We start from the raw sequence: 26,438 nt of genomic DNA on the forward strand, positions 1-26,438 counted from the left end.
TAGTCTATTGCAGTCTAGGATAGATAGATTGGAATATTTTATTATTATTTATAAATATTTTCAGCCGTTGGTCATTTAAAATAGTTTTCTTAACATAAATATAACGTTAAAACACTTATAGTAATACTATATAAGAAAAAAAAAATTTGGTCCATGAGTTTTCAAAAGTAATTGTGTGTTGATCTCCAATGATTTAAACGGTCAATTTTAGGCCTGTTTGTTAATTATTTGATTTTTTGTTTTTGTTTTTAGAAATCAAGTTTATAGATACTATTTCCATCTCCAAATTTCATCATTTGTTATCTACCTTCTACCAATGGTTTAGAAAACCAAACAAAATTTTGAAAACTACAAAAATAGCTTTCAAAAACTTTTTTTGATTTTGTAATTTGGCTAAGAATTCAACTATTGGACTAAAGAAAGATACAAACCATTGTAAAAAATAAGAGGAAATAGACTTAATTTTCAAAAATTAAAAAAAAATTACTAAACACAACCTTATTTTTTTAGTATTAAAATAGGTTTAAAAGGAATGTTTACTTGCCATTTCTCTTGTTTCCTTCTTTGTTCTCCTATGAAGCACGAACACGATACGGCTACACGATACAGATATAATTGGATACGACGATTCATCAATTTCTAAAAAACTAAGATATGGATACGTTGAAAGATACGCCATTTTTTATATATTATTTTAATATATATTTCTAAAAAACGATGATACTGATACATTGAAGTTACATTTTTCTCTTGCTTTAAAAAAATAGGTTGCTTAGTTTTAGATTGAAAAAGATTAAATGAGTTGTTTGTCTATTTTCTTTAAAAAAAGTAAACATAAAAAAAGATACATCAAATCGCTCGTCAGATACGTATCTAAGAAATATCTGGATGTATCGATATGTGATATATATCTGATATAGATTTTTTACAAGTATCTGTTTAGCTGTTCTTTCTCCTTCTTATCCATGCATGATCATGGTGAGATTTTTTACAAATAAGTCACAGCCTTAAAACTCCTCTTTCAAAATCTCTCCATCCACATCCACAAAAATAATGGATGCTTTCATTATTTTGTGGTACGCCAAAATTTGGAGGGCAGTCCGACAACTTGAATGACAAAACGACACAGACGGAAGAGAGAAGTGGTCAAGATTAAATATATATAGATGAATAATAGCCCACATTTCTACCACATAAAAAAACAAATTAGAAAAGAAAATTATTTTTAAAACATAAAAGTAACATATAATAATATTTTATTGAACTATTATTTAAGATGTATATGCATTCAATATGGAACTACGTTCATGCTGGCAAATAAAGTTTTTTCTCTCATTATATAAAGTGGGATGAGGGATTTGAGAATCAACCAAAGATAAGAAAAAGAAGGAAGAAAGCAAAGAAAATGGGAGACTCCAGTAGGTGCAGAGTGTGCGTTACAGGCGGATCAGGGTATGTGGCTTCTCTTCTCATAAAAAAACTTCTTCTAAAGGGTCACATCGTCCATGCAACTCTTCGTAACTTAGGTAACTAAAACTTCAAACTCAAAATCTTAATTAATTAATTATTGTGTGCATCTTGTTCATTCTTGATTAATTTAATTGTTGGATTGTTATTTTTAAGATGATGAATTAAAGGTGAGGGTTTTAAAGAGCCTCCCAAATGCAACCACTAATTTGCTGCTGTTTAAGGCCGACATTTATGAGCCCCATCAGTTTGAAGATGCCATCAGAGGCTGTCGCATCGTTTTCCATGTCGCTACTCCTTTACTCCGCACTCATGGATCTCAGGTTTCTTTAATTTCTTCCTTCCCATCTAAATTTATTATGAAAAAGTTTGTATTTATTTATATGTTGTTTGGTTGAGTCAACGAATCTAAACACACACCAGAAATAGATTTTGAGATTACAATTAGTGCAAAAATCAGATAAACGAAAGAAAATAAAATTTGGTGTTCGGGGTTAAAAGGAGAAAGATGTTATAATATTATATTTATTTCCACACTTTATGTTAAATTAAGTCTTCTTCTATTAGGTAGGTTGAGCTTTATTCGGAGTTTAGTTAGCTAATTTTAGTCTCGTATCAAATTATTTATACCTGTACAATTGTGCTAATTCATCAAGAAATATACATAAAAAAATAATTCACTTAGATCTTGTTCTTCAACATGGTATCAGAGCCTTGCTAGTTGGTTTTCTTCTTTTTTTCCTTGTCTTCTGTTATTTTGTTGCCATCAACCAACCCAGATCTGTTCGACTGTCGAACATGCCGTCCGTGAAGGCGCCAGATCTATCCGATCGTCGAACATGCTGTTCGTGAAGGTGACTCCTCCAACCCAGATCTGTCGCACCAGCTCCGTCCATTCATACATCACCAAGAAGAACCAAATCTGTCCATTCGTTAGTCACACCAATGAAGGCAACCCAAATCTGGCCTCTATCGCACTAAACCTGCGAACGGCTCTGTGACCCGTGAAGAACAACTCCGTGCACTAGACCCGTCCGGCCATTCATTCATCACCAGAACCGTGATGATCCACACGTGCCCATGAGCATCTCCGTTTGTTCATGAGAAATCCATGTCCTGCACGCAACCCGTGAATGGATCTGTGCATACCCATGAGAAAAAAAATCAAGCTGAGTCGTCGAGCTGAGCCCAATCAAGTCGAGCCATCGAGCCGAGAAGTGAGTCGAGCCAACCCTCATTTTTTTAGTCGAGTCGATCCTATTTTTTATATTATTATTTTTTCCCATTATCTAATCCCGTAGATTTTCCTTTCCTTTCCTCTCATTCTAAATGGAGAAAAATGATATTTTTCGTCCTATCAGTACTATCTTCAATAGCACCAACTACATTACTTGGGCATATCAAATAAAGAGCTTCTTGATTGGTCGTGAACTGTGGTAGGTTATGACAGGTGATGACGTTAAACCTGTCAAAGGAGCTTCTGAAGAAGATAATAAGTTTGTGGACAGAATAGAAGACTAGGACAACAAGAACCATCAAATAATCACTCGGACGATTTCAAACCGTGGGCCTGGCATACTACTATCAACTTCACACTACTTTAGTTCGCAAAAGTCAGGAGATCGGGCAATCTATGAATGAGTATCTCGTTATTCTTTAGCCTATTAGAACCCAATTGAACCAGGCTAAGATCAGTCTAGATCATCTATGACTTATCAAGGTCCTTATGGGGCTTTGCTCTGAGTATGAGTTTGTTCGTGTTGCCTTGTTAAATCGCAATCCTCTACCATCTCTTGATGCTGTGATTCAAGAAATTTTCTTTGAGGGGAGGCGATTTAGGTTAGCTTCCTCTCCTTCCCTAGATGTTGCTCTCAAAACCATTCACGATTTCCAACTGAGTCAATTTTCTACAAGAATTGGAAATAACATGGTCACGGGTTTTCCAGTTGCTCTACCATTGAGTGCAGGTACTGCCACAGACGGGGTCATATCCTGGACAACTGTCCTATCAAACCACCTCAGCCTCCAGGATACACCAATAAATCCAATAATTCTTCTAAGTATGGTTCTCCATCTGTCTTGACGGTTAGTACTGCCTCCGATGTGGTACCTCCCAATCCTCTGATTATCCAGATCAACGATCTTCAGGACTTGTTGAAACAAGTGCTTTCTCCCACTTCTCTTGCCCTTACCATCACACCAGGTACATCTTGGCTCCTTAATTCAACTTATTGCAATCACATGACCTTTAATATGGCCTTGTTTTCTTTCTCCACGCTTAGCCAATCCCTGCCTCTGTTATATTCTACTGATGGTAACCACATACCTATTTCACATGTTGGAACTGTTAGTACACCGGGTATTAGTATATCCACTACTTATCATGTCCCACACTTGATCTTTAATCTATGTCTCTGTTGGACAACTGTGTGACTTGGGGTTAACTGTTCTCTTTTTCTCTCATGGTTTTCAGGTTCAAGATCCGCGGACGGGTCAGATGGTTGGCAAGGTCGCAAGATAGGAAGATTATTTGAGCTCACGTCCTTTCAGCCTCCTACTCTGCTATCTGTGTCTACTGCTATTACAGATACCGACACGTATCAGTGGCACCTTCGTTTTGGTCATGCATCATTTGACAAACTTTGTAGCCTAATTTCTATTGGTACCCTAAGTAATGCCTCTCAATTTCGCTCATTTTATAGTTTACATCGCAGGTTGGCAAAACAGCCTGCTTTGTCGTTTCTTACTTCCACATCTCTATGTGATAAACCGTTTGGTCTTATTCATTCTAACATTTGGGGTCCTGCTCGTACCCCTACAATAGATGGTTATTGGTATTTTGTTTTGTTCGTTGATGACTACTCTGGCTTTACTTGGATATATTTTCTTAAGAATCGTTCATCTTTACCCTAAGTTTACATTGAATTTGCTAAAATGATTCAAACTCAGTTTTCTCAAACCATTAAAATTATTCAGACTAACAATGCCACAGAGTATAAGGACTCTCACCTGCTCTCCTTCCTAACCCAACAGGGTAATTTGTCCAATGCTCATGCCCTTATACTCCTCAACAAAATGGTCGGGCTAAAAAAAGGATCGCCATATTCGTGCACAACTTCTCTCTGCATCTTGTCCTGAAAAGTTTTAGGGAGAAGCTGCGCTCACATCTATTTATGTTATCAACTACCTTCCCTCTACTGTTCTCCATAACGTGTCTCCCTTTGAGTGATTGCATAACATTCCTCCCTCTTATTCTTTTTTCAAAGTTTTTGGTTGTGCCTATTTTGTTTTACTTCATCCCCATGAACATTCCAAACTTGAACCTCGGGCTCAGTTGTGTTGCTTCCTTGGTTACGGAATTGAACATAAAGGATTTCGGTGTTGGGATTTGATATCCAATGGGTTACGTATCTCTCACCATGTCACCTTTTGAGAACATCGTATGTTTTCTAGTATTTCTTCTTTCCATGCTTCCCTCCTTGGTACTCAATCATTCTTCATTAGTCCTACCACTAATTTATTTCCTCCGTTTGAATCTTCATCTGAGTCCCACTCCACCCACACCAGAGCATGAGTCTTCCACTCCACCCTTACCAGAGCTTGAGTCTCGGTCTTTTCCTTCTGCTGCAATTTCAAACTTACCATCTATCCCTAATACTGCTTATGATCCTATATCTGTTCATTGGTCTGGTGATGCTTTATTTTTATGAAGTGAATTATGGATGATATGCGATGGTGAAATTGCGTTGTGCACTCAAGTTTCCTCAACAAAATCCAAGTGTAAATTCTACTGAGTTTCCTGGTAAGTCTAGGGTCGAACTCAGGGACTTGAGAAAACAGGTTGCGTTGGTTGTTTTTATGAAAACTTTGCAGTAACCGGATAAATAAATAAAGTATTGGGATTGTTGTTTGCATTAATGAAAAATAAAAAAATACGGCAGAGTTTGAAAAGAGTTGATAAATGGGAAATGTGATGAGTATATGGTGAACGGGTTGAGAAAAGTTTCGGCTAACACTTCCTAGGATGCGTTCATGCTATGCGATCATGCAACATGCATACAACAGTAAACCACCTCTCGATGCGAATGCCACGACTTCTAAGGCTAACGCATGCAATATATGCGCTAAGTCTATAGGACCTACATATAAGCCTCTATTCTTATTTATGCAATGACGAAATGACACACACACACAAATAAGGTGACCATATAATATCATTCCCATCTTTAGGATGCATGCGATGTAGGTTGACAAACAGAGCTTATCTCTAAGTCCCTATCTCTTGTTTATGCAGTTCTAATCTTGCTCTCTCGAGTCCAAATTCTAACCTAGCTCTCTCGAGTCATTAGGTTATTTCTTTAGACTCTCTCTCGAGTAGCTCTAAAGGGTATTTGGAACAACATAAAACAAGAAAATCGCAAGCAATGAACTTCCTAGGTCATGTTAGCTTAGTTTTTCTGAACCCATTCGACTAGTTTAGCTACTCATGCATGCTAAGAGAGTGAACAGATGTAGAAATAGAACTTCCATTCTACAAATATAAAGATAAAGTACAAAATAATAATGCAAGTATAAAATAAAGGTCCTGGTAGCAATCTCTTGCTGCCTAGGCTTTTACACTGTTTTCTACTTGTGCTCAAAAGATAATCTCACTCTCGCGAAAGTCGGCCCACTCTCTGCTTCTCTGCCTCAAGGTTCTCTCTCGAGTTACCTTGAGCGATCTCCGGCATCACCACTCTTCTCTTGCTCTGCCTTAAAATGAAAGGAAAACTATGCACAAAAACGAGCGAACTGAAGTATGAAATTTCAAACTGCTAAATCCCTTTTCTGAAGGATGCCCTTGGTATTTATAGAGCATCCAGAGTGAAAGGCAGATTCTCTCTAATGATTGTACAGATGGGACAACTTTAATTCCTGACTGATGCGTCGAATAATTGTCACCGAAAAGCTGAATGTACTTGTGATCGTTATCGATTGTCAACTTAATTCGAATTCGACTGTCATCAGCTTTCTGTCCCATTGCGATTAATTAGCCTTTCACCCAGATGCGCCTACAATGTTGTGCTGACCAAGTTGCGGCGATCCTTCTCGAACGAATATTTGCGAACACAATCATCACAAAGCCTTGCAGTAATGTTGCGCTCGACCAATGATTTCTTATGATCGCAATTTCCGCCTTGCGTCATCGTATATTATGCACAAAAATAAAAAAATCAACTGTTCTAATGCGATGAACGCATGCGACCGCAATATTATGAAATTGATGCTTAATGGACGCAATTTAACATGTTTTATCAATGCAAGCCAACATTGTTTAAGAACTTAGCATTTGATAATGTGCATTTCTGCCCGTTATCATCTGGCTGGGTAAGAGAAACTCCACAGTATTTGTTGCTCCAGATAACTATATTTCACTTATTTTCAAGTCCAAAATACTCAACATTAATGGTCAAATTCATTTCAAGACTTAGGGAATACTATATGTTTCAAGCTTAAAAAATCTTAAATCGTTTACCTGAATGCAGCTCAATCATATAGATTAAGCTTTAAAGAACTAGACAATAATTCAATTATATAAATGATATTAAGAAGCACTAGACGATCGTGTAGATGATAGTTGTGAGGAACTAAATGATCATATAAACGATAGCTGAGGAACTAAATGATCGTATAGACGATTCAATGCGAAGCTAAGCAATCGTGTAAACGATGTAAGAAGGATTAAATGATCGTGTACACGATACTTAAGTAAAAGCTAGACGATCGTAGAGAAAGAAAGAAAGAACACAAGTATTTAAGTTGTTCAGCCAAAGGCCTATGTCCACTGTGCATATCGGGAGGGACTCTTTTTACTATTTCTTCTTTTACACTTCTTTATAGAATGAATGCCTTGTTCTCCCATTCTTCTCTTATTCGTTTTCTTTTTATACAAGCGCTCACTGTCATGAAGAAGCTCTGGTAGCTACAACAAACATAACAGAAAGAAAACGACAACGATCAACTGCTTGCAACTTCATTTCTTATCTTCGGTTCTTTCTGTAACAGTATCTATAAGATTATGTTGTTCTTTCTACTATGTCCTTAGTTGAACCGCAGTCCTATCATGAGGCTTGTATTAACACTGCTTGGCAGCAAGCTACGGATGAGGAACTTTAGGCATTAGACAAAACCCACACTTGGAAGTATGTTGATCTCCTGTTCGACAAGAAACTCATTAGATGTAAGTGGATCTATAAAACCAAGACCCGTTCTGATGGATCTGTCGAATGCTATAAGGCTCGTTTGGTGGCCAAAGGATATTCACAGGAATATGATATTGACTATGAGGAAACCTTCAGTCCAGTTGCATGAATGACATTTGTACGGAGCCTATTGGCTATAGCAGTTGCCAAGCAATGACCTCTTCTTCAAATGAATGTTAAGAATGCTTTCCTCAATGTCATACTATCTAAGGAAGTGTATATGCAGCCACCACCTGGTGTATCTTCTCCACCAAAAAAGGTCTATCTTCTTCATCGTGCATTATATGGGCTCAAATAAGCATTTCGTGCTTGGTTTGCAACCTTTAGTTCTACTGTTACCCAGCTTGGATTTTACTCCAGCACTCATGACTCTGCCACGTTTACTAGGAAAACTTCCCTGGAATTGTCATCCTCCTGTTATATGTGGATGATATGATCCGGTGATGATCCTCGGGCTATTTCAGATCTCCGACGTTATCTAGAAGAAAATTTTGAGATGAAAGATTTAGGATCGCTTAGTTACTTCCTTAGTCTTCAGGTTTCGTCATGTTTTGATGGATATTACCTATCTCAGGCAAGTATGCATCCAATCTGTTAGCTCATTCAGGTATCACTGATTCTGCAACAACATCGACACCATTGGATTCCAATGTTCGTCTGACCTCCTTTGATGGTGTTCCTCTTCAGGATCCAACATTGTATATAAAACTTGTTGGTAGCCTTATTTATTTAATAGTAACTCGTCCAAACATAACTTATGCAGTTCATATTGTCAGCCAGTTCATGTCCACTTCCCGCACTATCCACTTCACAGTTGTTCTTCATATTCTGTGTAATGTTAAAGGTACGTTGAGACATGGACTTCAATGCCCCTCTAAATCCTCTTTAGTTTTGTTTGGAGATTCTGAACGCTGATTGGACGGGCGATCCTGGGGATAGATGATCTATCACAGGTTACTGTTTTTATTTGGGCGACTCTTTCATTTCTTAGCGGAGTAACAAACAAACGGTTGTCTCTCGATCCAGCACTGAATCAGAGTATCATGGACTTGCTGATGCAACTTTAGAGGTCTTATGGTTGTGCTGGCTCTTGGCTGACATAGGGGCTCCTCAAAATTCTACCACTATTCTTCACTGTGACAATCATAGTACCATTCAGATAGTACATAATGATATTTTTCATGAACAGACAAAACACATTGAGACTGACTGCCACTTTGAGTTTGAGGGGAGATGTTAAATTCAATCTTCTTCTGTTAGGTAGGTTGAGCTTTGTTAGGAGTTTAGTTAGCAAATTTTAATCTTGTATCAAGTTATTTATACTTGTACAATTATGTTAATTCATCAAGAAATATATATACAGAAATCATTCACTTATATCTTGTTCTTCAACACTTTAAGTTAAACTTTTGAATTCAATATTGAAGTTTATTTGTTTAAATCACTATAGTGTGGCCTTTACTCTCCATTTTAATGTTAATTTATATTTAATGGGTCTTCTACAAATTTTAAATTTGAAAGTGAGGGTGCTATTAAAATATTACATTTACATTCACCTATTAATTTAAAATATTGGGTTAATTAGTGATTTAACATAAGATAGCAACGAATGTGGTTCACATTTTCCTTTCATACAAAGTTTTTCGTCTGTAAATTAATTTAACGAAAAAATCCTACAATAATTGCTTTTGAAGAAACAAACTTTAAATTTCAAAGTTAAAACGGAACTTTTAAAAGCTTGTGATGAATAATTTAAAAAAATTTTAGAGCTCATGTACTTATTATTATTGTTGTTGTTATTATTACTACTATTTAATAATCTACCCTAAAATGAATACAAATAGTTCATCGATAAAGTAGAAGCATCAGTTTCGGCAGAGGTGAAGATTGCAAAATTGTGTGTGGAATTGGGAACAGTGAGGCGGTTGATCTACACGGCCTCTGTCGTGTCAATGTCACCGATGAAAGAAGATGGGAGTGGTTTTAAGGACTACTTTAATGAAAGCTGTTGGACACCTCTTAATCTTTCCTATCCTTTTTCTAACTCACATTTAAAGGTACCAAAAACAACATTATCCCTTACATTTACATCTTTTATGGTTCCATATTCAATTCTTTATTTCTTACCCTATAAAATATATATTGGTTAAACATAGACATTTTAATTTGACAGGATTTTGATTCTATTGTAAAATCATATTTATTAATGGATCATTCTTTTTTAATATATATATATATATATATATATATCACTCTAGTTTTAATTTAACAAGGGAAGCAGACAAAAGAGTATAACAATATTTGCTATATACTGCATTTCTTCCTGTATGTTTGAATACTGAAATACATGAGTATTTATATCCAAAGAAAGATCTAAGAATAGGCATATCCTCCCAACAACTCTCACAATAAAAACTCAACAATTCTTATAACAAATTAACATCTCCCCTCAAACTCATGGTGGTAGAGTAGAAACCAACTTGAGTTTGCAAGATAACTGACCAAAGCGTGCAAGAGAGATTGCTTTAGTGAATATATCAGCTGGTTGTTCAGTCATAGATATGGCTTGAAGATGCAGAGTGGAGCTTTGAAGATGATGACGAACAAAGTGACAACCAGTCTCGATATACTTCGTTCGTTCATGAAACATGTCATTATGAGCAATCTGAATATCACTACGATTGTCACAATGCATAATAGTAATAGAGGCCTGGGGAGCTCCCATATTAGCTACAGGACAGCGAAGCCACAAGACTTCAGAAGTAGCATCAGCAAGTGCCTGATATTCCAACTCTGTATTAGAGCGAGATACAACAGTTTGTTTCTTACTTCGCTAGGAGATGAGAGAACACCTAAATAAAAACAGTAACTTGTGGTGGATCATCGATCAGTAGGATCACCAGCCTAGTTAGCATCAGTATACCTGGAGAGAACTAAGGAAGACTGAGAAGCGAAGCCTATGCCCTATAGTGCCCTTAACATATCGCAAAATACAAAGAACAACAGTGAAATGAATAGTGTAGGGAGCAGACATGAGCTATCTGACCACATGGACTGCATATGCAATGTTTAGACGTGTTACTATTAAATAGATGAGATTTCCAACAAGTTGCCGATACAGAGTGGGATCCTCAAGAGGAATGCCATCAAAAGAGGTTAGGCAGACATTGGAGTCTAATGGTGTTGGTGCAATAACGACATCAGTGGTACCAGAAGACATTGAAAGGTCAAACACATATTTCACCTCAGATAAATAATACCCTTCAGAAAACGATGAGACCTGAAGATCAAGGAAATAACTGAGAAAGCCTAAATCTTTCATCTCAAAGTGTTCTCCTAAATAACATTATAAATCTGCTATAATATGCGAACTATCACCAAGGATATTCATGTCATCCACATACAATAGCAGAAGAAATACGCCATGCAGAGTCTTGCAAGTAAAGAGAGCTGAGTCATGAGTACTAGAGACACATCTAAGTTGGGTGACAGTGGCATTGAAGGTTGCAAACTAGGCACAGGGTGCTTGTTTGAGTCCATATAAAGCACGACGAAGAAGACAGACTTTCTGAGATGGCGAAGCAATACTAGGCGGTCACTTCATATAAACTTCTTTAGATACAGTGCCATTCAGGAAAGTATTCTTAACATCCATTTGAAGAAAGGGCTACTGTTTGGCAGTGACTATGGCTAACAAGCTTGGAACAGAAGTCATTTGGGCAGCGGGAGCAAAGGTTTCCTCATAATCGATACCATACTTTAGAGAATACCCTTTGGCTACCAGGCGAGCCATATACCGCTCAATGGACCCATCGGAACGAGTCTTGATCTTATAAATCCACTTACACCCGATAGGCTTCTTGCCAAGAGGTAAATCAACAACATCCCAGGTGTGTGTTTTCTCCAAAGCCTGAAGTTCCTTATGCATCACTTGCTGCCAAAGAGGGTTAGTGCAGATTTCCTGATAAGAGGAAGGTTCAACTAAAGATATGGCAGTGAAAAAATAGTGATAATGTCTGAGATAATGAAAAGTTTCTCTTACCCGAGTGGATCAACGAACAAGTTCAGATTCTGATTTTGCATTGGGGTAGAAGGCAGATCCAGGAGTGCTTTGATGGAAGAAGATGAATCAAGCTCAGGAACGGCTAGGAGGGAAGAGTCAGGCAAAAATTCACCGACAGGGAAGAGATCGGTTAAGGGATCAGTAAAGAAGGGGTAAGGGCTAGTGAGGGAAGCATAAAACGAAGATATACTAGAGAATATACAATGTTCCCAAAATGTGACATGACGAGAGATGCGAAGCCTTTTAGAAATAGGATCCAATAGCGAAACCCTTTATGCTCTGTCCAATAACCAATAAAACAACATAAGCGAGCTCTGTTTCGATTTTGGTATGTTCATGAGGATGAAGAAGGACAAAACACGCACACCCAAAGACTTTAAGATGAGAATAAGAGGGAGAGGTACCATACAACTTTCAGAAGGAGATAGATTGTGAACAATCGTGGAGCGCAAGTGATTGATGACATAAACAGACATAAGTGCAGCCTCACCCCAAAACTTTTCAGGGCAAGACGTAGAGAGAAGTTGAGCACGGACAAAATCTAGGATATGACGATGTTTTCGCTCAGTTCGACCATTTTTTGGGAAGTATAAGGACATGAACATTGGACAAGAGTAACCTATGGGCATCCTTATATTCCATTGCATTATCGGTGCGAAGAGTTTTGATAGTGTGTAAAAACTGAGTGCATACCATTTTTGCAAACTCGATATAGACTTGGGATAAGGAAGAACAATGTTTCAGAAAGTAAATCCAGGTAAAACGAGAGTAGTCATCAATAAATAACACAAATTATCGAACAGGTTGATTTTCAAACGGGAGTAGTTACAAAGCCCCATATATCAGGATGAACCAGACCGAATGGAGTATCCATAGTGAGTTAGAAGTAGAAAAAGACAGAGTAGGTTGCTTTGCAAGTTTGCAATGTAAACAAATAATAGAATTTAATCGCGAAATATTACTCAAAGTACCAACAGAAATAAAATTACGAATCTTGTCAGAAGATGCATGACCAGGGCATAAGTGCCACTGAAATGTACTAGTATCAGTGACAGCGGCAGAATGAGGTAAGAGGACTAGTAGCTGAAAGATTGTGACCTCAAATAATCTTCTCACCTTACGACCCATACCAACTATCTAACCCATCCATAGATCCCAAACCTGACAACCATTAGGGAAAAGAAAATAGTAAGTCCGAGGTCACATAAGTATCAGAAAGGGTTAGAGTTGGTGTATTAATAGTACTAATTCTAGAAATGTTTTTGTGGTTACCGTTAGCATAATGAACGAAAGGAAGTAATTTGACAGGGGTGGAGGTAGATAATAGAGCAATGTTAGAGGTCATATGATTGCAACAAACCGAATTAAGGAGTCAAGATGTACTTGGTGTGACAGCAAATGCAGGTGCATTAGTAGATAATACCTATTTGAGCAAATCATGGAGATCACTGATCTGAAGGCTCGAAGGGGTGGAAGACGTCATATCAGCAGATGTTGTAGCAGCAACAAAAAATGGAATGTCAGAGTTGGTAGGATTTCTTAACTTAGTAATATATCCGGAAGAAGGGGGGAGGTGAAGCAGTCTGGTCAGACAACTGTCCAAGATGTGACCACGTTTGTGGAAATATCTACATTCAACGGTAGGACAATTAGTAAACTCAGTGAAATAGTGCAAATGAGTGGTTGCAAGAGAAACGTCTGATGATAGAGAGGAGACTAACCCAAGCTTTTTTTCTTCAAAGAGTATTTCCTAGATTGTTGCATCGAGAGATGGTAGAGGATTACGATGTAATAGGATAGCCTGGACAGATTCATATTTTAGCTGAAGCCCCATAAGAACCTTAATGGGTCACAGATGATCTGGGCTAATTTTGGCCTAATCTAACTAGGTCCAAATAGGCTGAATAATAGCTAGATACTCATTCACAAATTGTTTGTCCTCCTGATTGGTGCTGATGAGGGTAGAGTGCAACTAATAATAGTGAGCGAGAACAATGTTTGAAACCATGTAAATAAAAAATCCCACAATTCTCTAGTTGTGTTGAATGTATCAAATTAGGTATGAATGATCGGAGTGGAATTTTCACCTAACTAGGTGATTATCTGGTGATTTTTGCTATCCAAATCCTCCAATGTTTCAAATAAACTTGTTATCATCTTCAATTACACTTTAGATGGGTTGAGTGGCATCTTCAGTAACAATCCGTCACAACTTGCATCTAATCAGAAAACTCCTCATTTGTTATGCCCACGTGACGTAGTTGGTGGCATCCAACACAGTGCTGATAGGATGAAATACATCGATTTTTTCCATTAGAGGCAAAAAAAAAAAAAAAATGCACATGACAAATGGCACCCAAGGAAAATATAGCTCAAACTAAGGCTTGGCTCGTAGGTAGTTCGGCTCAGCTTGATGGCACTCGGTCAGCTCGACTAATTTTAAACTTTGGTTAGCTCGACTTGGAGACGACACGAACAGAAATCAGACCTCGAACAGAAACGGAGCAGATTGAAAATCTGCACGGATGGGCAGAATAGAGACCTGAACGGACAGTCACTACATGGATGGTTGCTACACAAATGGTCCCAAATCTAAACAATTTTTAGATCTACGCGATTTCGAGGACCAGTGAGCTTCGTGGATCTGAAATAGATGTAGATGGCGGCATTGGTGCAGTAGAGCTTCACAGAACACAACTTGGCTTGGTATTGAGTGACGGCGCTTGACAGATACACAAGCGAGTGGATGGAAGGGGAGGCACGGTCTAAAGTTGGATTAGAAGTTTGATACCATATAATAATATTTGGTATATTACTGCATTTTTTTTTGTCTGGCTCACTTCATCTCCATAGTTTGGCGTGGCTCCCTTCATCACCATAGTATGGCGTGGCTCGCTTTATCTCCATAGTAAGCTACGACTTCGCTTCACCTTCACAAGTCAAAGTGCGGCTTCGCTTCACCTTTACAACTCAAGGTGCGACTTTGCTTCACCTTCACAAGTCAAGGCGCGGCTTCACTTCACCTTCACAAGTCAAGGTACGATTTCCTTCACCTTCACAAGTCAAGGCGTGGCTTCGCTTTAACATCACAAGTAAAGGCGCGACTTTGCTTATCTCCACAAGTCTGGTGTGGCTTTGCTTAAGTGCGACTTCACTTCATCTTCAAAAGTCAAGTGTGGCTTCGCTTCATCTCCAAAATTCAAGTACGACTTCGCTTCATCTCTAAAATTCAAGTGCGGTTTCGCTTCATCTCCAAAATTCAAATGCGGCTTCGCTTGGAAGAAAAAAAAAGGAAGTTAAAAAAAACGAAACAGAAAAGATCAAAAGAAAGAAAAAGAAAAGAAAAGAAAAAAAAGGAAGGAAAATTGAAAAAAAAAAAAAAAAAAAAAAAAAAGTGAAAAAAAAGAAATAAAAAAAGAGTAAAAAAAAATAATAAAGAAAACATTGGAAGAAGAAAAGAAAAAAGAGAGAAAGGAAAGTGAAGAAAAAAAAAATAGAATGAAGATAATGAAGGAGTTTAAGGTTCTATCCTAATTTCAAATTAAAAAAATTAAATTAAACAAATTCCCAATCTAATTTGATTTTATTAGATTTTGTCATTAAATTTATGTTTAATTAAGATTTGGACATATTCTAAATTTTATTCAATCAAATTTAAATTGTGGAAAATCACAAATTAAAATTTGGCCATGTTCCAAATTTTATTCGAAATCAAATTGTTTAACATTGAGATTAAATTGTAAATAGAATCTCAAATTAAGGGCATATTCCAAATTTTATCCCAAATCTAAATCATTATATCACCAAACTTTTATCCTCAAGCCAAATTTTTTAGGATAAAATCTCAAATTAAAATTTGGGCATCTTCCAAATTTTATATTAGTTGTGGGAAAGATCTAAAATTCATCCCAAATTAAAATTTGACCATATTCCAAATTCAAGTATCTATTGAGTTTTTATCTTCAATCAAAATAAATTGCGGATAAGAAAAAAAAATTTCAAATGATCTTTTATTAAAATTTGGGCATATCCCAAATTTTATCTTAAATCCAAATCAAATTAAATTGGGATAAAGCTCAAAATTTTTCGTAAATTTGGCGATATTCCAAATTTTATCTCAAATTCAAGTTAAACTTATGTACTGAATTCATAGTTTGATTGACACATCAATTGAGGCAAATTCAAGAACAAATATATTTGGATTTTGATTCCAACATTATATTTTTCGAGATTCATCCCCCCATATATGTGCATAAATCTGGAAAGGGTACATTTGTTGAATGAGAAATTTTGGACGAATCACAAGTTGCCACGTCATTTACTAAATTAATAACGAAATTCCAAATAATTAAATTTGGGCTCAATTAGGAGTGACATATGTCCTAAATTGAAGTTGAAGATAAATTTCAATGATGCAACGTGGTTTTGTCATGACCGTTGAATCAGATAAGATTAATTTAGCCTAATTTGATATTATTATTTGGGTCAAAGTCCAACTAAGCCCAAAAATAGGCTGAATTTGACCAAAATATCAAATAGGCATAAATCGATTAATTGAGCCCAAAGCCCGGACCCATGGACCAACCAAGCCCAAATCCAACTAATTGGGCTCAAAGGCCAGACCTATGGATCAACTGGCCCAAGCCCATCTGTGAACTCTATAAATAGAGAAACTCTCCTTATTTGGAGGGGTCAACAATTTTATACTCCAGAAAGATTATAGAGAATTCTCTACAATCAAAGGACTCCTTGACTCTTGAAGCTAACCAGGCCTGAAGACTGAAGTCATCTGAAGACTAAAATCCTTTGAAGATGCAAGCATTCTGAGGACTGAAGTCATTTGATGATACCAGCATTTTGACCATGTTTGAAGACTGAAGTCCTTTGAAGATACAAGCAATTCTGCATTCAAAGAGCCTAGGGAGAATTCATCAATAAGAAGAAGACTCCCAAGACTCCTGAAGCTACACTCCTAGAAGACAGAAGACCCTTGAAGACAAAAATACTCTTCGAAGACTTCTACTTCAAGAACATTCGGTGCTTTTCTTCTTCAAGTCAAGCACATCCACGCAACCGAAAGAGAATCAGAGGATAAAGTACTAGAGATTGAATCACATCGTATCAAATCAACCTCAACATTGTCACCAACTTAAGTTTAACTCCACGAGCCCATGCGTTGATGCCAGCGCCTATGTCTCGAGCTCCCGAGCGAGCCCATGCATCGATGCCAAGTTGCCATGCTAAGTGATGCGTCGATGCCAAGCTGCTGGCCAAGCGCCCATGCAATGCAACCCATGTGAGCCATGCGTTGATGCTAAGCTAATGCTTGGAGCCGTGCGACCTTACGATGCATTGGAGGTTGGTGATGGCTTGCACGAGGGATGTGTTAGACATAGGCCATGCGATAGACTAGGTTGGACGCATGGTGTTGGCTCTTGTGATGGTTAAGGGTTTCGATGGTGCTATGTTGGAAATTAAGAGAAACTAAGGGTTGCTATGTATTGAGGACCTACTATGCGTTCTTAAGTACACTATGTGTTAACATTCGAAGCTAGTTGTATGCATTGAGAATCACCCTAGTGGACGTATATTGAAGGGAATGAACGCATAAGAAGGTTGAGCTCACATGGAAGACGTCATCCTAACATGTGACTTGTTGAGAAGAAATCTTTAGCCTTAAGGATTTGAGGTGGAGGCATGAGGAGACACGCAAAAATTGGTCTCATATGTTGGCAATGTGGGAGAATGACACTTAGATTGCATTGGTCAAAAGTTGTGTTCGTAGTGTAAGGAAGAAACACTTGGAGAAGGAGGTGTCGACCTTGGAGAGCCTTTAGACGCCTATAAATAGGGCTAAGGACTTAAGATGAGAACTCAGTTCTCTTCAAAGGACATAAAGAAGAGTGTATTAGGAGGAGACTATGTGTTGATTGTAAGACCATGCGTTGGTCTAGAGATTCCAAGAAGGGAGATGCTGTCAGACAGAAAGGTTAGAAAGTAGCATCAACTTGGGAAGAGAAGTTCTCCCAGAATACTCATGCTTTTGATGTGATTCCAAATCCATCTGAAATCTAAAAGAGTCTAGTTTTCATGGTGGGGCTGCCGGAGAAGAAGCTCCAAGGAATCGGGCTGTGACAAGGAGGAAAAGGTCGAGGGGTCAAGCTGTCGGGTAAGCTGGGCCAGTCTTGATTTTTTTATATTTTCGGCCAATTCACGAGGAATTATGAGTTAAGATTTTGCGGTAAGTTTCCTGAGATATTTTAGAGCATATTATTATAAGGAAGTAGCTCGAGATAAAGCATAGAACTATGAGTAGTTTGAGCTTTAAGTTGAATCTGGAATTTAGGGTTCAAAAGAGGAGCTCGAGAAAACCAAAGAACTTCTAGAGAGAAAAGTTCCTAAACGATCAAGGTGAGTGGTACTTTCCTTTAAGTCTTAAAGCATATCTTTTAGTGTAAATTGTATATGCTTAGGTTATGAATGAGTATCTAGCATGAGAATTAGATTATGTGATTGAGATGGTCAGAGGGTCAATAGACCTAGTGCCTGAGCCCGTAAGCAAAACCTTACAGGATGGTCAAGGGACACGAGAAGTCTAGTTCCTTATCACGTGGGAGGATCCTTGTATGGGATAGTCAGAGGGCCGACGGGCTTAGCTTTTGAGCCCATGAGCGGGGAGCTATGTGCACATAGGAGACAAAGGAAACATAAAGTGTAAGCATTGTATTTACTATCTACCGTATGTGTAGATAGACAGTAAGCTCATTCTAGTTAGTTATCAGTTTAGCTATCTACCGTGCACGTAGCTAGAGTTGAGACCAGACTCATTCGAGGCGGAGGTTTGAATGTAACCTCATATCTTATTATTTATGAGTTGAAATAGACTCTAGAAATTACTTACCACTCACTGAGCTTTGTAAAGCTCATTCTATTATTTCATATTTTTCTTCCCAGGTAGCAATAGGTGAGGAGTTCTAGGGTGCTGCTAAGGTCAAGGTCTGCCACATGCCACAGTTACACTTCCGAAGGGTTTTACAGTTGTTGTTGTAAACTTTGTATTTAAATCTTGGAGTTGTATAAACGTTATGTCGTTGTAATAAAATGGGCCTACTTAATCAGTTGTTGTTTGCTTCCTTGACTTAATCAGTTGGTAGTTGAGTTTATACATTGGTATCAGAGTTATTTCCGCAAGAGTTATTAGGCAGTAAGTGCCAACAAAAGGGTTGATAACTGCTGCAGTCACGCCTTTTCTTATGCTGAGAGGATAGTTTGGGGCGGGGTGTGACATTGGACGAATCACAAGTTGCCACGCCATTTACTAAATTAATGACAAAATTCTAAATCATTAAATTTGGGCTCAATTAGAAGTTGACATATGTTCTGAATTGAAGTTGAAGACAAATTTCGATGACGCAACATCGTTTTATCATGACCGTTGAATCAGATAAGATTAATTTGGCCAAATTTGATATTATTATTTGGGTCAAAGTCCAACTATGCCAAAAAATAGGCTGAATTTGACCCAAATGTCAAATCAGGCCTAAATTCGATTAATTAGGCCAAAAGGCCAGACCCATGGACCAACCAAGCCCAAGTTCAACTACTTGGGCCCAAAGGCCAGACCCATGAATCAACCAAGCCAAGCCTACCTGTGAAATCTATAGATAGAGAAGCTCTCCTCAATTGGAGGGGTCAGCAATTCTATACTCCAGAAAGATTATAGAGAATTCTCTACAATTAGAAGACTCCTTGACTCCTGAAATTGACCACGCCTAAAGACTGAAGTCCTTCGAAGATACAATCATTTTGAAGACCGAAGTCCTTTGAAGATGCAAGCATTCTGAAGACTGAAGTCATTTGAAGATACAAGCATTTTGACCATGCTTGAAGACTGAAGTCCTTTGAAGATACAAGCATTTTGAAGACTGAAGTCCTTTGAAGATACAATCATTCTACATTTAGAGAGCTAAAAGAGAATTCATCAACAAGCAGAAGACTCCTAAGACCCCTGAAGTTGCACTCCTAGAAGACAGAAGACCCTTGAAGACACAAACACTCTTCTAAGACTTCTACTTCAACAATGTTCTGTGCTTTTCTTCTTCAAGTCAAACACATCCACCCAACAGAGAGAGTTTCAGAGGATAAAGTACTAGAGATCGAATCACATCACATCAAATCAACCTCAACATCAACACCAACTCGAGTTTAACTCCACGAAACAAGTTTCTTCGGAAGCCTCGTGTGGACACTAATCCTCCAAGAAGATCAACAAGCCCAAAGGCCGATCGTCCAAGAAGATCAACAAGCCCAAAAACTGATTGTCCAAGAAAATCATCAAGCCCGAAAGTCAATTATCCAAGCATGAAGATCAATATGCCCAAATGGCAATCATCCAAGAAGATCAATAAGCCTAAAGGCCGATCATCCAAGAAGATCAACAAGCCCGAAGGCCGATCATCCAAGAAGATCAACAAGCCCGAAGGCCGATCATCCAAGAAGATCAACAAGCCCAAAGGCCGATCACCCAAGGAGATCAACAAACCCAAAGGTCGATCACCCAAGAAGATTAACAAGCCCAAAATTCGATCATTCATGAAGATCAACCAGCTTAGAGATTATAATTTACCTTGACTGATTTCTAGGTTTCTCTTTAAACCCTTACTCTACCACACATCCCTTTGGTTTTACTAAACTCAACCCTCAAGTTTTCTAGAACTTTATGCCTTAATATCAACTAGTATCAATAACCCTTCAACTTTCCCAGAACTTATACTTTGATACTAAGCTGGTATAAATTAATCCTTCAATTGTCCCAGAAACTTATGCTCTGATACCAAGTTGTCACACCCCGCCCCAGAGTACCCTTTGAGCCTGGGAAAGGGTGTGACTGCGGCTGTTATCAACCCTTTCGTTGACACTTACTGCCTAATAACTCTTGCGGAAATAACTATGATACCAATAAACAAATTCAACAATCAACTAATTAAGTAGGCCCATTTTATTACAACAATGTAACATTTATATAACTCCAAAACTTAATAACAAAGTTTACAAGAACAACTGTAAAACCCTCCGTAAGTGTAATTGTGGCACGTGGCAGACCTTGTCCTTAGTAGCACCCTGGAACTCCTCACCTTTCCGCTACCTGGGAAGAAAAAGAAAAACATTTGGAAAGCATGAGCTATAATGCCCAGTGAGTTACCAGAAAACTGAATTTTATCAAAAGAACTACCCCACACTTGGATACTTTTGCTCAGATACCTTCTCAACTGTGTCCTTCAGTATCGAGCTACTCAGATACCTTCTCAAATGTCCTTCGGTATCAAGTTTCAAGTAAAACTAGTCATACAATGACTTTCTTTAATAAAACTTAGAAAATATGTCTTTATCTGAAATATCTTTCTTTAGCACATGGTTTCTTAGAATATTTTAAATATTTTAGTCACTCACCTTGATCGTTTAGGAACCTTTCTCTCTAGAAGTTTCTTTGTCACCTCGGGCTCCCTTTTGAACCCTAAAATCTAGATTCAAATTAAAGCTCAGATTACTTATAGTTATATACTTTATCTAGAGATACTTTCTTCTACAAATATTCTCTAAAATGTCTTAGAAATCTTACCCTAAAAGCTTAACTCATAACTTCTCGTGGTTTGACCGGAATCATCAAAATATCAAGACTGGCCCAGCTTACCTAACAGCACGACCCTTTTATCTTTTCCTCATTCTTCAGCCCGATTCCTTGGAGATTCTTTTTCGGAAGCTCCACCTAAAAACTAGACTCTCATAGCTTTTATATGGCTTTAGAATCACTCCAAACAAATGGGTAAATTGGGAGAACTCCTCGTTCTAATTTGATGCTGTTTTCAGGACTTCACTGTCCAATACGTCCTCTTTGAAGCTCTATGATCACCGTATGGATTTTGCTCTCAATGCAAGGTTTACTAAACTTTCCCACTCTTTTTACTGTCTTTTTAAATTGCGATCTAAAAATGAAGTCTTTGGTCCGATTTATAGGCGTTCAAACCTTCTCTAAATTCGACATCTTCTACTTGGCTGCATGTCCAAGTGTTTCTCCCTCATACTACGAACACATCTTTTTTATCAACAAAATCTAAGTGTCTTTCTCCTATGTAGCCAACGCATGAGCTTCAAATTGCATGTCCTCTGATGCAACCACCTAAAATGCTTAAGGCTTAAGGCTTCCTCCCAAGAAAACACATGGTTTGATGACTTTTTTAGGTGATCTCATCCTTTATATGCGTCCAACTCTTGGACGTTTAATGCATAGTCCACTACTCAACGCATAGAAACCCAACTTAGCCATCGCAAGAGCCAGCCATCACCAACGCATAGGATGGCCACTTATCCTCAACGCATGGCTCACTAGGTATTACCACAAGGCTTACTGGCATGGGCGCATGGCGCTTGGCATAGGCGCTAGCCGCTCAACGCATGGGGGTGCTGCATAGGCACTGGCCATCGCTCAACGCATGGCGTACTGCATAGGCGCTAGCCATCGCTCGTAGGCTTGCTCGGCCGCATGGGTGCATGGCAAGACGTTCGATGAATGGCAAGGGTGTTTGATGCATGGCCACTCAGCAGGGCGCTTCGACGCATGGCAAGGGTGTTTGATGCATGGCCACTCAGCAGGGCGCTTCGACGCATGGATGCTTCCATCAACGCATCGTTTGGCACGGCAGCTTGACAGCGCTTGGCCTGCTTGACGCATGGCTGGGTGTTTGGACGAGGCACTTCGACACATGGCTGGGCAGTTTGGCCGAGCCTGCTCGATGCATGGTTGGGCATTTAACTGAGCCTGCTCAACGTATGGGCGTTCGCATCAATGCATGCCACCCTCCAGCGCATGCCTTGCCTACGTCCTCGCCTACCCTTGCGTCTGTATGCCTTCTGCACAGCCGACCCTCGTGCCATCCCAACCTTCCAACGCATCACTCTCAACTTTCTTTCTTCAGCCGTATGGATGCATACCACCCTTCCAATGCATCCATCATCCAACGCATCCAATGCATCCAACACATCCAACGCATCCAACGCATGCAACGTATCCATCATCCAACGCATCCAACACATCCAACACATCCAACACATCCATCATCCAACGCATCCAACGCATCCAACAAGTATATGCGTTGGTCTAACCTCTAAGGCATGCGTCACTCTTGACCCTACTTCAACTTTTCCCTTTGCCCAAGTAATCTCTCCAAGATCTTATGACCAACACATAGCAATGTCTAGTCCAACACTTAGCCAATTTTTCATCAATTAAAGCTTAACTCAAAACTACTCAAGGAAAATCTATTCAACTTCTAGAAATTTCCTTATCTTCAACATAGATTTTAACTTTCACTTAGTTAATTTCCTTAACCACCTGCTTAAGTAGGAAAAATGGAAATCCGGGTTTCACAACCATAGTAAATCATTTCATCACAATAATATCATACTTTCACATATATACACAATTTTAAAATTAACTTAGTTAGGGTGTCTAGTTCGAGGGCGAACAAGTAGTAAACCACTTACTGGAATTAAATTCAAATAGCTAGACTTTAACTTTGTAAAATCTTGAATCATGAATAAATCAAAAAACATACCCCGGAATTGAATCCAACATTTAGAGCACAATTCCAATCACAACTTAACTCGAATGTCTTCAAACAACTTACCCAACACGTAGTTTGATCCAAAATCACCTCGAAGCTTCAAAATCAACACGATCCAACAATTATATCACAAAAATCAACCTTTAACTCTAATGAACAACAACTTTAGACCTTCTAATCCAACCTCCAAAAATCTCAATTAAAAAAAATATATATTTGAGCCGAAACTTAGTGGGTATCCGAAAATTCTCAACAATGACCCCAAACCTTACATAAAAAGGACGCCGCACAATTTTAATAACGTCGAAAATCACTTTGAGATGTAAAACCCAATTTCAACATCAAACAATATGGATAAGCCAAAACTTAAACCAAAATTTGATGGGTATCCAAGATCTTCCAAGAAAACTCATAAAACACTAAACAACTTACACAAAATATCAATTTAAGTGACAATGGCACTAGCGGCGGTGACAATGGCAACCATAAACAGGTGGCAGGCATTGTTGTCGAACGGTGCAAATTGTTTAGGCTAGCAATTGGTAGTGAGGGTCTTGCATGAGGAGGGTTTGTGAGAGTGGGAAAGAAGGGGGGTTTCTAGTTCTATAGATTCTATTAAGTAGCGATTATGGACAAACTAGAACTCAAAACAACGATTCAACCATTCACCTATATGTCCGAACAAACTGATTAAATTTCAGCGATCCAACGGTTCAAACTCCGACAATTGACAATTTTGTTGAAGCTGTCGCTGAAAAACCAAACTATTATTTTTTTTTCTCTGATTTTCTTCCTCTTCACTCTCCTTTAATTTCAAATATCCAAATTCTTTCATTTTTTTTTCAAATTTTAAAAAGATAAATCAAATATTTTATCACAATATCTCCAAAATCTCCAAATATTCTACTAAATTAATAAATCAATTAACTTCTCAAATTATTTTAATATTTAAGCTCCAAAAACCAAAATTAAAGGCATAAAATCTACCAAATAAATCCATCAATTTGATACAAATTAAATCATTTCAAACATTTAAATCAATTTAAAACCGTATAAAATTAATTATCTCTATCAATTGCTTTAAGTTGGCTAAAAAATCTAAAAACTAAAGGAAATTAAAGTCCAATAATTTAAGATAATTAAACTCAATTTATACGGAACTTAGAATGTTACGGACTTCATAACTCTAACCTATTAACTTCAATTAGAAAATTTTTAAAATTTAAAGACTGTGTTAAAGACAAAACAAAAATTATTGAAAGTTCACATACTAAACTATTTAACATTTATGTTTACAGGCATACGTAGATTCAAAGACGTTAACAGAGAAAGAGTTGCTTAAATTTGGTGAGAGCAAGGAATCGGAGGGGTTGGAAGTGGTTACGTTGGTGTGTGGCCTAATCTCCGGCGAGTCTCCTCATCGGCCTTCTCCAGCCTTAACCACCATTATCACATTCTCTCAGTTTATCGATGAAAGTGAACCCTTCAAACTCCTCAGATATCTGGAAGAGTTGGATGGTAAAGTCCCACTAGTCCACATTGATGATGTTTGTGATGCACACATTTTCTGTATGGAACAATCTTCAATCCATGGCAGATTCCTGTGTGCAACTTCTTTCTTGTCTTCTTCAGATATTGCCAATTGCTACCGTCTTCACCATCCTCAATTGCAACAAAAACACGGGTAATTAAAGTTCCGTTTGTTAATTATTTAGGTCTTACTTGGTAACTTTTTTGTTTTTTGTTTTGAAAATTAAGTTTATAGACACTATTTTCGCCTCTAAATTTCTTATTTTGTTATTACTTTTTATCAATGGTTTAAAAAACCAACCCAAAACTTGAATACTAAAAAAATTAGCTTTTAAAAAATTTGTTTTTGTTTTTGGATTTGGCTAAGAACTCAATCATTGTACTTGAGAAAAATGCAAATCATTGTATGAAATAGATAAGAAATAGGCTTAATTTTCAAAAATAAAAAACAAAAAACAAAATGATTATCAAACGAGACCTTAGCTTTTTATTTTTAATTTTTGAAAATCAAGCTTATAAACATCCCTTCCACTTCTAAATTTCCATTATTTTAAAAAACTAGGCTAAGTTTTGAAAACTAGAAAGAGTAAGTTTTCGTTTTTAGATTTTGTCTTAGTTTTCGTTTTTAGATTTTGTCTTAGAATACAACATTTTTACTTTAGAAAAATAAAAAACTATTATAAGAAATTTAGAGGAAATTTCTAAGAATGAGGTATATGAGGGGTTCTAAAAATGTGTCAACCTAGTTGATATTTCAGTGCATCTATTGATCCCTCGGATCTTTTGTATCTTTCTAAACAAGAAATTTAGAAAAAATAGATTTAATTTTCAAAAACCAAAAACAAAAAGTTGAGGTTACTCTTGGTAACTTTTTGGTTTTTGAAAATTGAACTTATTTTTCCTTTCCATATTTTCTTAAATAAAAAAGTTGAATTCTTAATTAAATTTCAGAAACAAAAACGAATTTTGGAAACTATTTTTTTTTTTTTTAGTTTTCAAAATTTATACCTGGTTTTTGAAAACATGAGTAACAAGTAGATAATAAACAAAGAAGTTTAGAGATGAAATGAATATTTTTATAGGTTTAATTTTTAAAAACTAAAAATAAAAAACCAAATTGTTATCCAATTGATTTAACCTTTTTATTTGCTTGAACAATTGTTAATGAAAATGATGATGGATATGTTTGTACTGAATGAAATATGGTTTTTGCAGGGAATGTGATGAGGTGGCCAATAGGAACATCAGAATGAACCCCAATAAGCTGATTGAGAAAGGTTTCAAATATAAATATGATGTTGATATGATACTTGAGGAAGCTTTCCATTGCTGCAAGAAGCAATTTTTAGATTAATTGTCTACAATGTGATTGCTTTATAATAATTGTTAGAGAACTATTTTGTTTTTAATGATTTTATTGGATGCATCCAATGTTGAAAATGTATTATTATATCCCAAATTTTGATAGTCGACCTATCACAACTCTTATCAAATAATTTATTCTGTTTCAAATAA

At 37.3% G+C, this 26,438-nt stretch overlaps 1 protein-coding gene across 2 annotated transcripts; it reads left to right on the forward strand.

Moving 5' to 3' along the window:
- Window positions 1–1,266: 1,266 nt before the first annotated feature.
- LOC120084507 (NADPH HC-toxin reductase 1-like) lies at window positions 1,267–26,438 on the forward strand. Of its 2 annotated transcripts, XM_039040304.2 has the most exons (5): window positions 1,279–1,526; window positions 1,624–1,790; window positions 9,554–9,766; window positions 24,692–25,077; window positions 26,139–26,438. In XM_039040304.2, the coding sequence occupies exons 1-5, from the start codon at window positions 1,406–1,408 to the stop codon at window positions 26,275–26,277; spliced, it is 1,026 nt and encodes a 341-aa protein (XP_038896232.1). In that variant the 5' UTR covers window positions 1,279–1,405; the 3' UTR covers window positions 26,278–26,438. The 2 variants fall into 2 exon arrangements, with proteins under 2 accessions (XP_090172813.1, XP_038896232.1); XM_090316687.1 differs by lacking the exon at window positions 9,554–9,766 and having other exon boundaries at window positions 1,267–1,526.

Source organism: Benincasa hispida, chromosome 1 (genome assembly GCF_027475165.1).
Source record: "Benincasa hispida cultivar pf3 chromosome 1, pf3_genome.v1.1, whole genome shotgun sequence".
Taxonomy (NCBI): Eukaryota; Viridiplantae; Streptophyta; class Magnoliopsida; order Cucurbitales; family Cucurbitaceae; genus Benincasa; species Benincasa hispida.

What these genes read in the sequence shown, in the direction of transcription:
- LOC120084507 (XM_039040304.2), top strand. Translation starts at nt 1,406, where the DNA reads ATGGGAGACTCCAGTAGGTGCAGAGTGTGCGTTACAGGCGGATCAGGG. An exon ending in TTTCTAACTCACATTTAAAG is followed by an intron (nt 9,767 to 24,691) that starts GTACCAAAAACA and finishes TTATGTTTACAG; the next exon opens with GCATACGTAGATTCAAAGAC. An exon ending in CAATTGCAACAAAAACACGG is followed by an intron (nt 25,078 to 26,138) that starts GTAATTAAAGTT and finishes TGGTTTTTGCAG; the next exon opens with GGAATGTGATGAGGTGGCCA.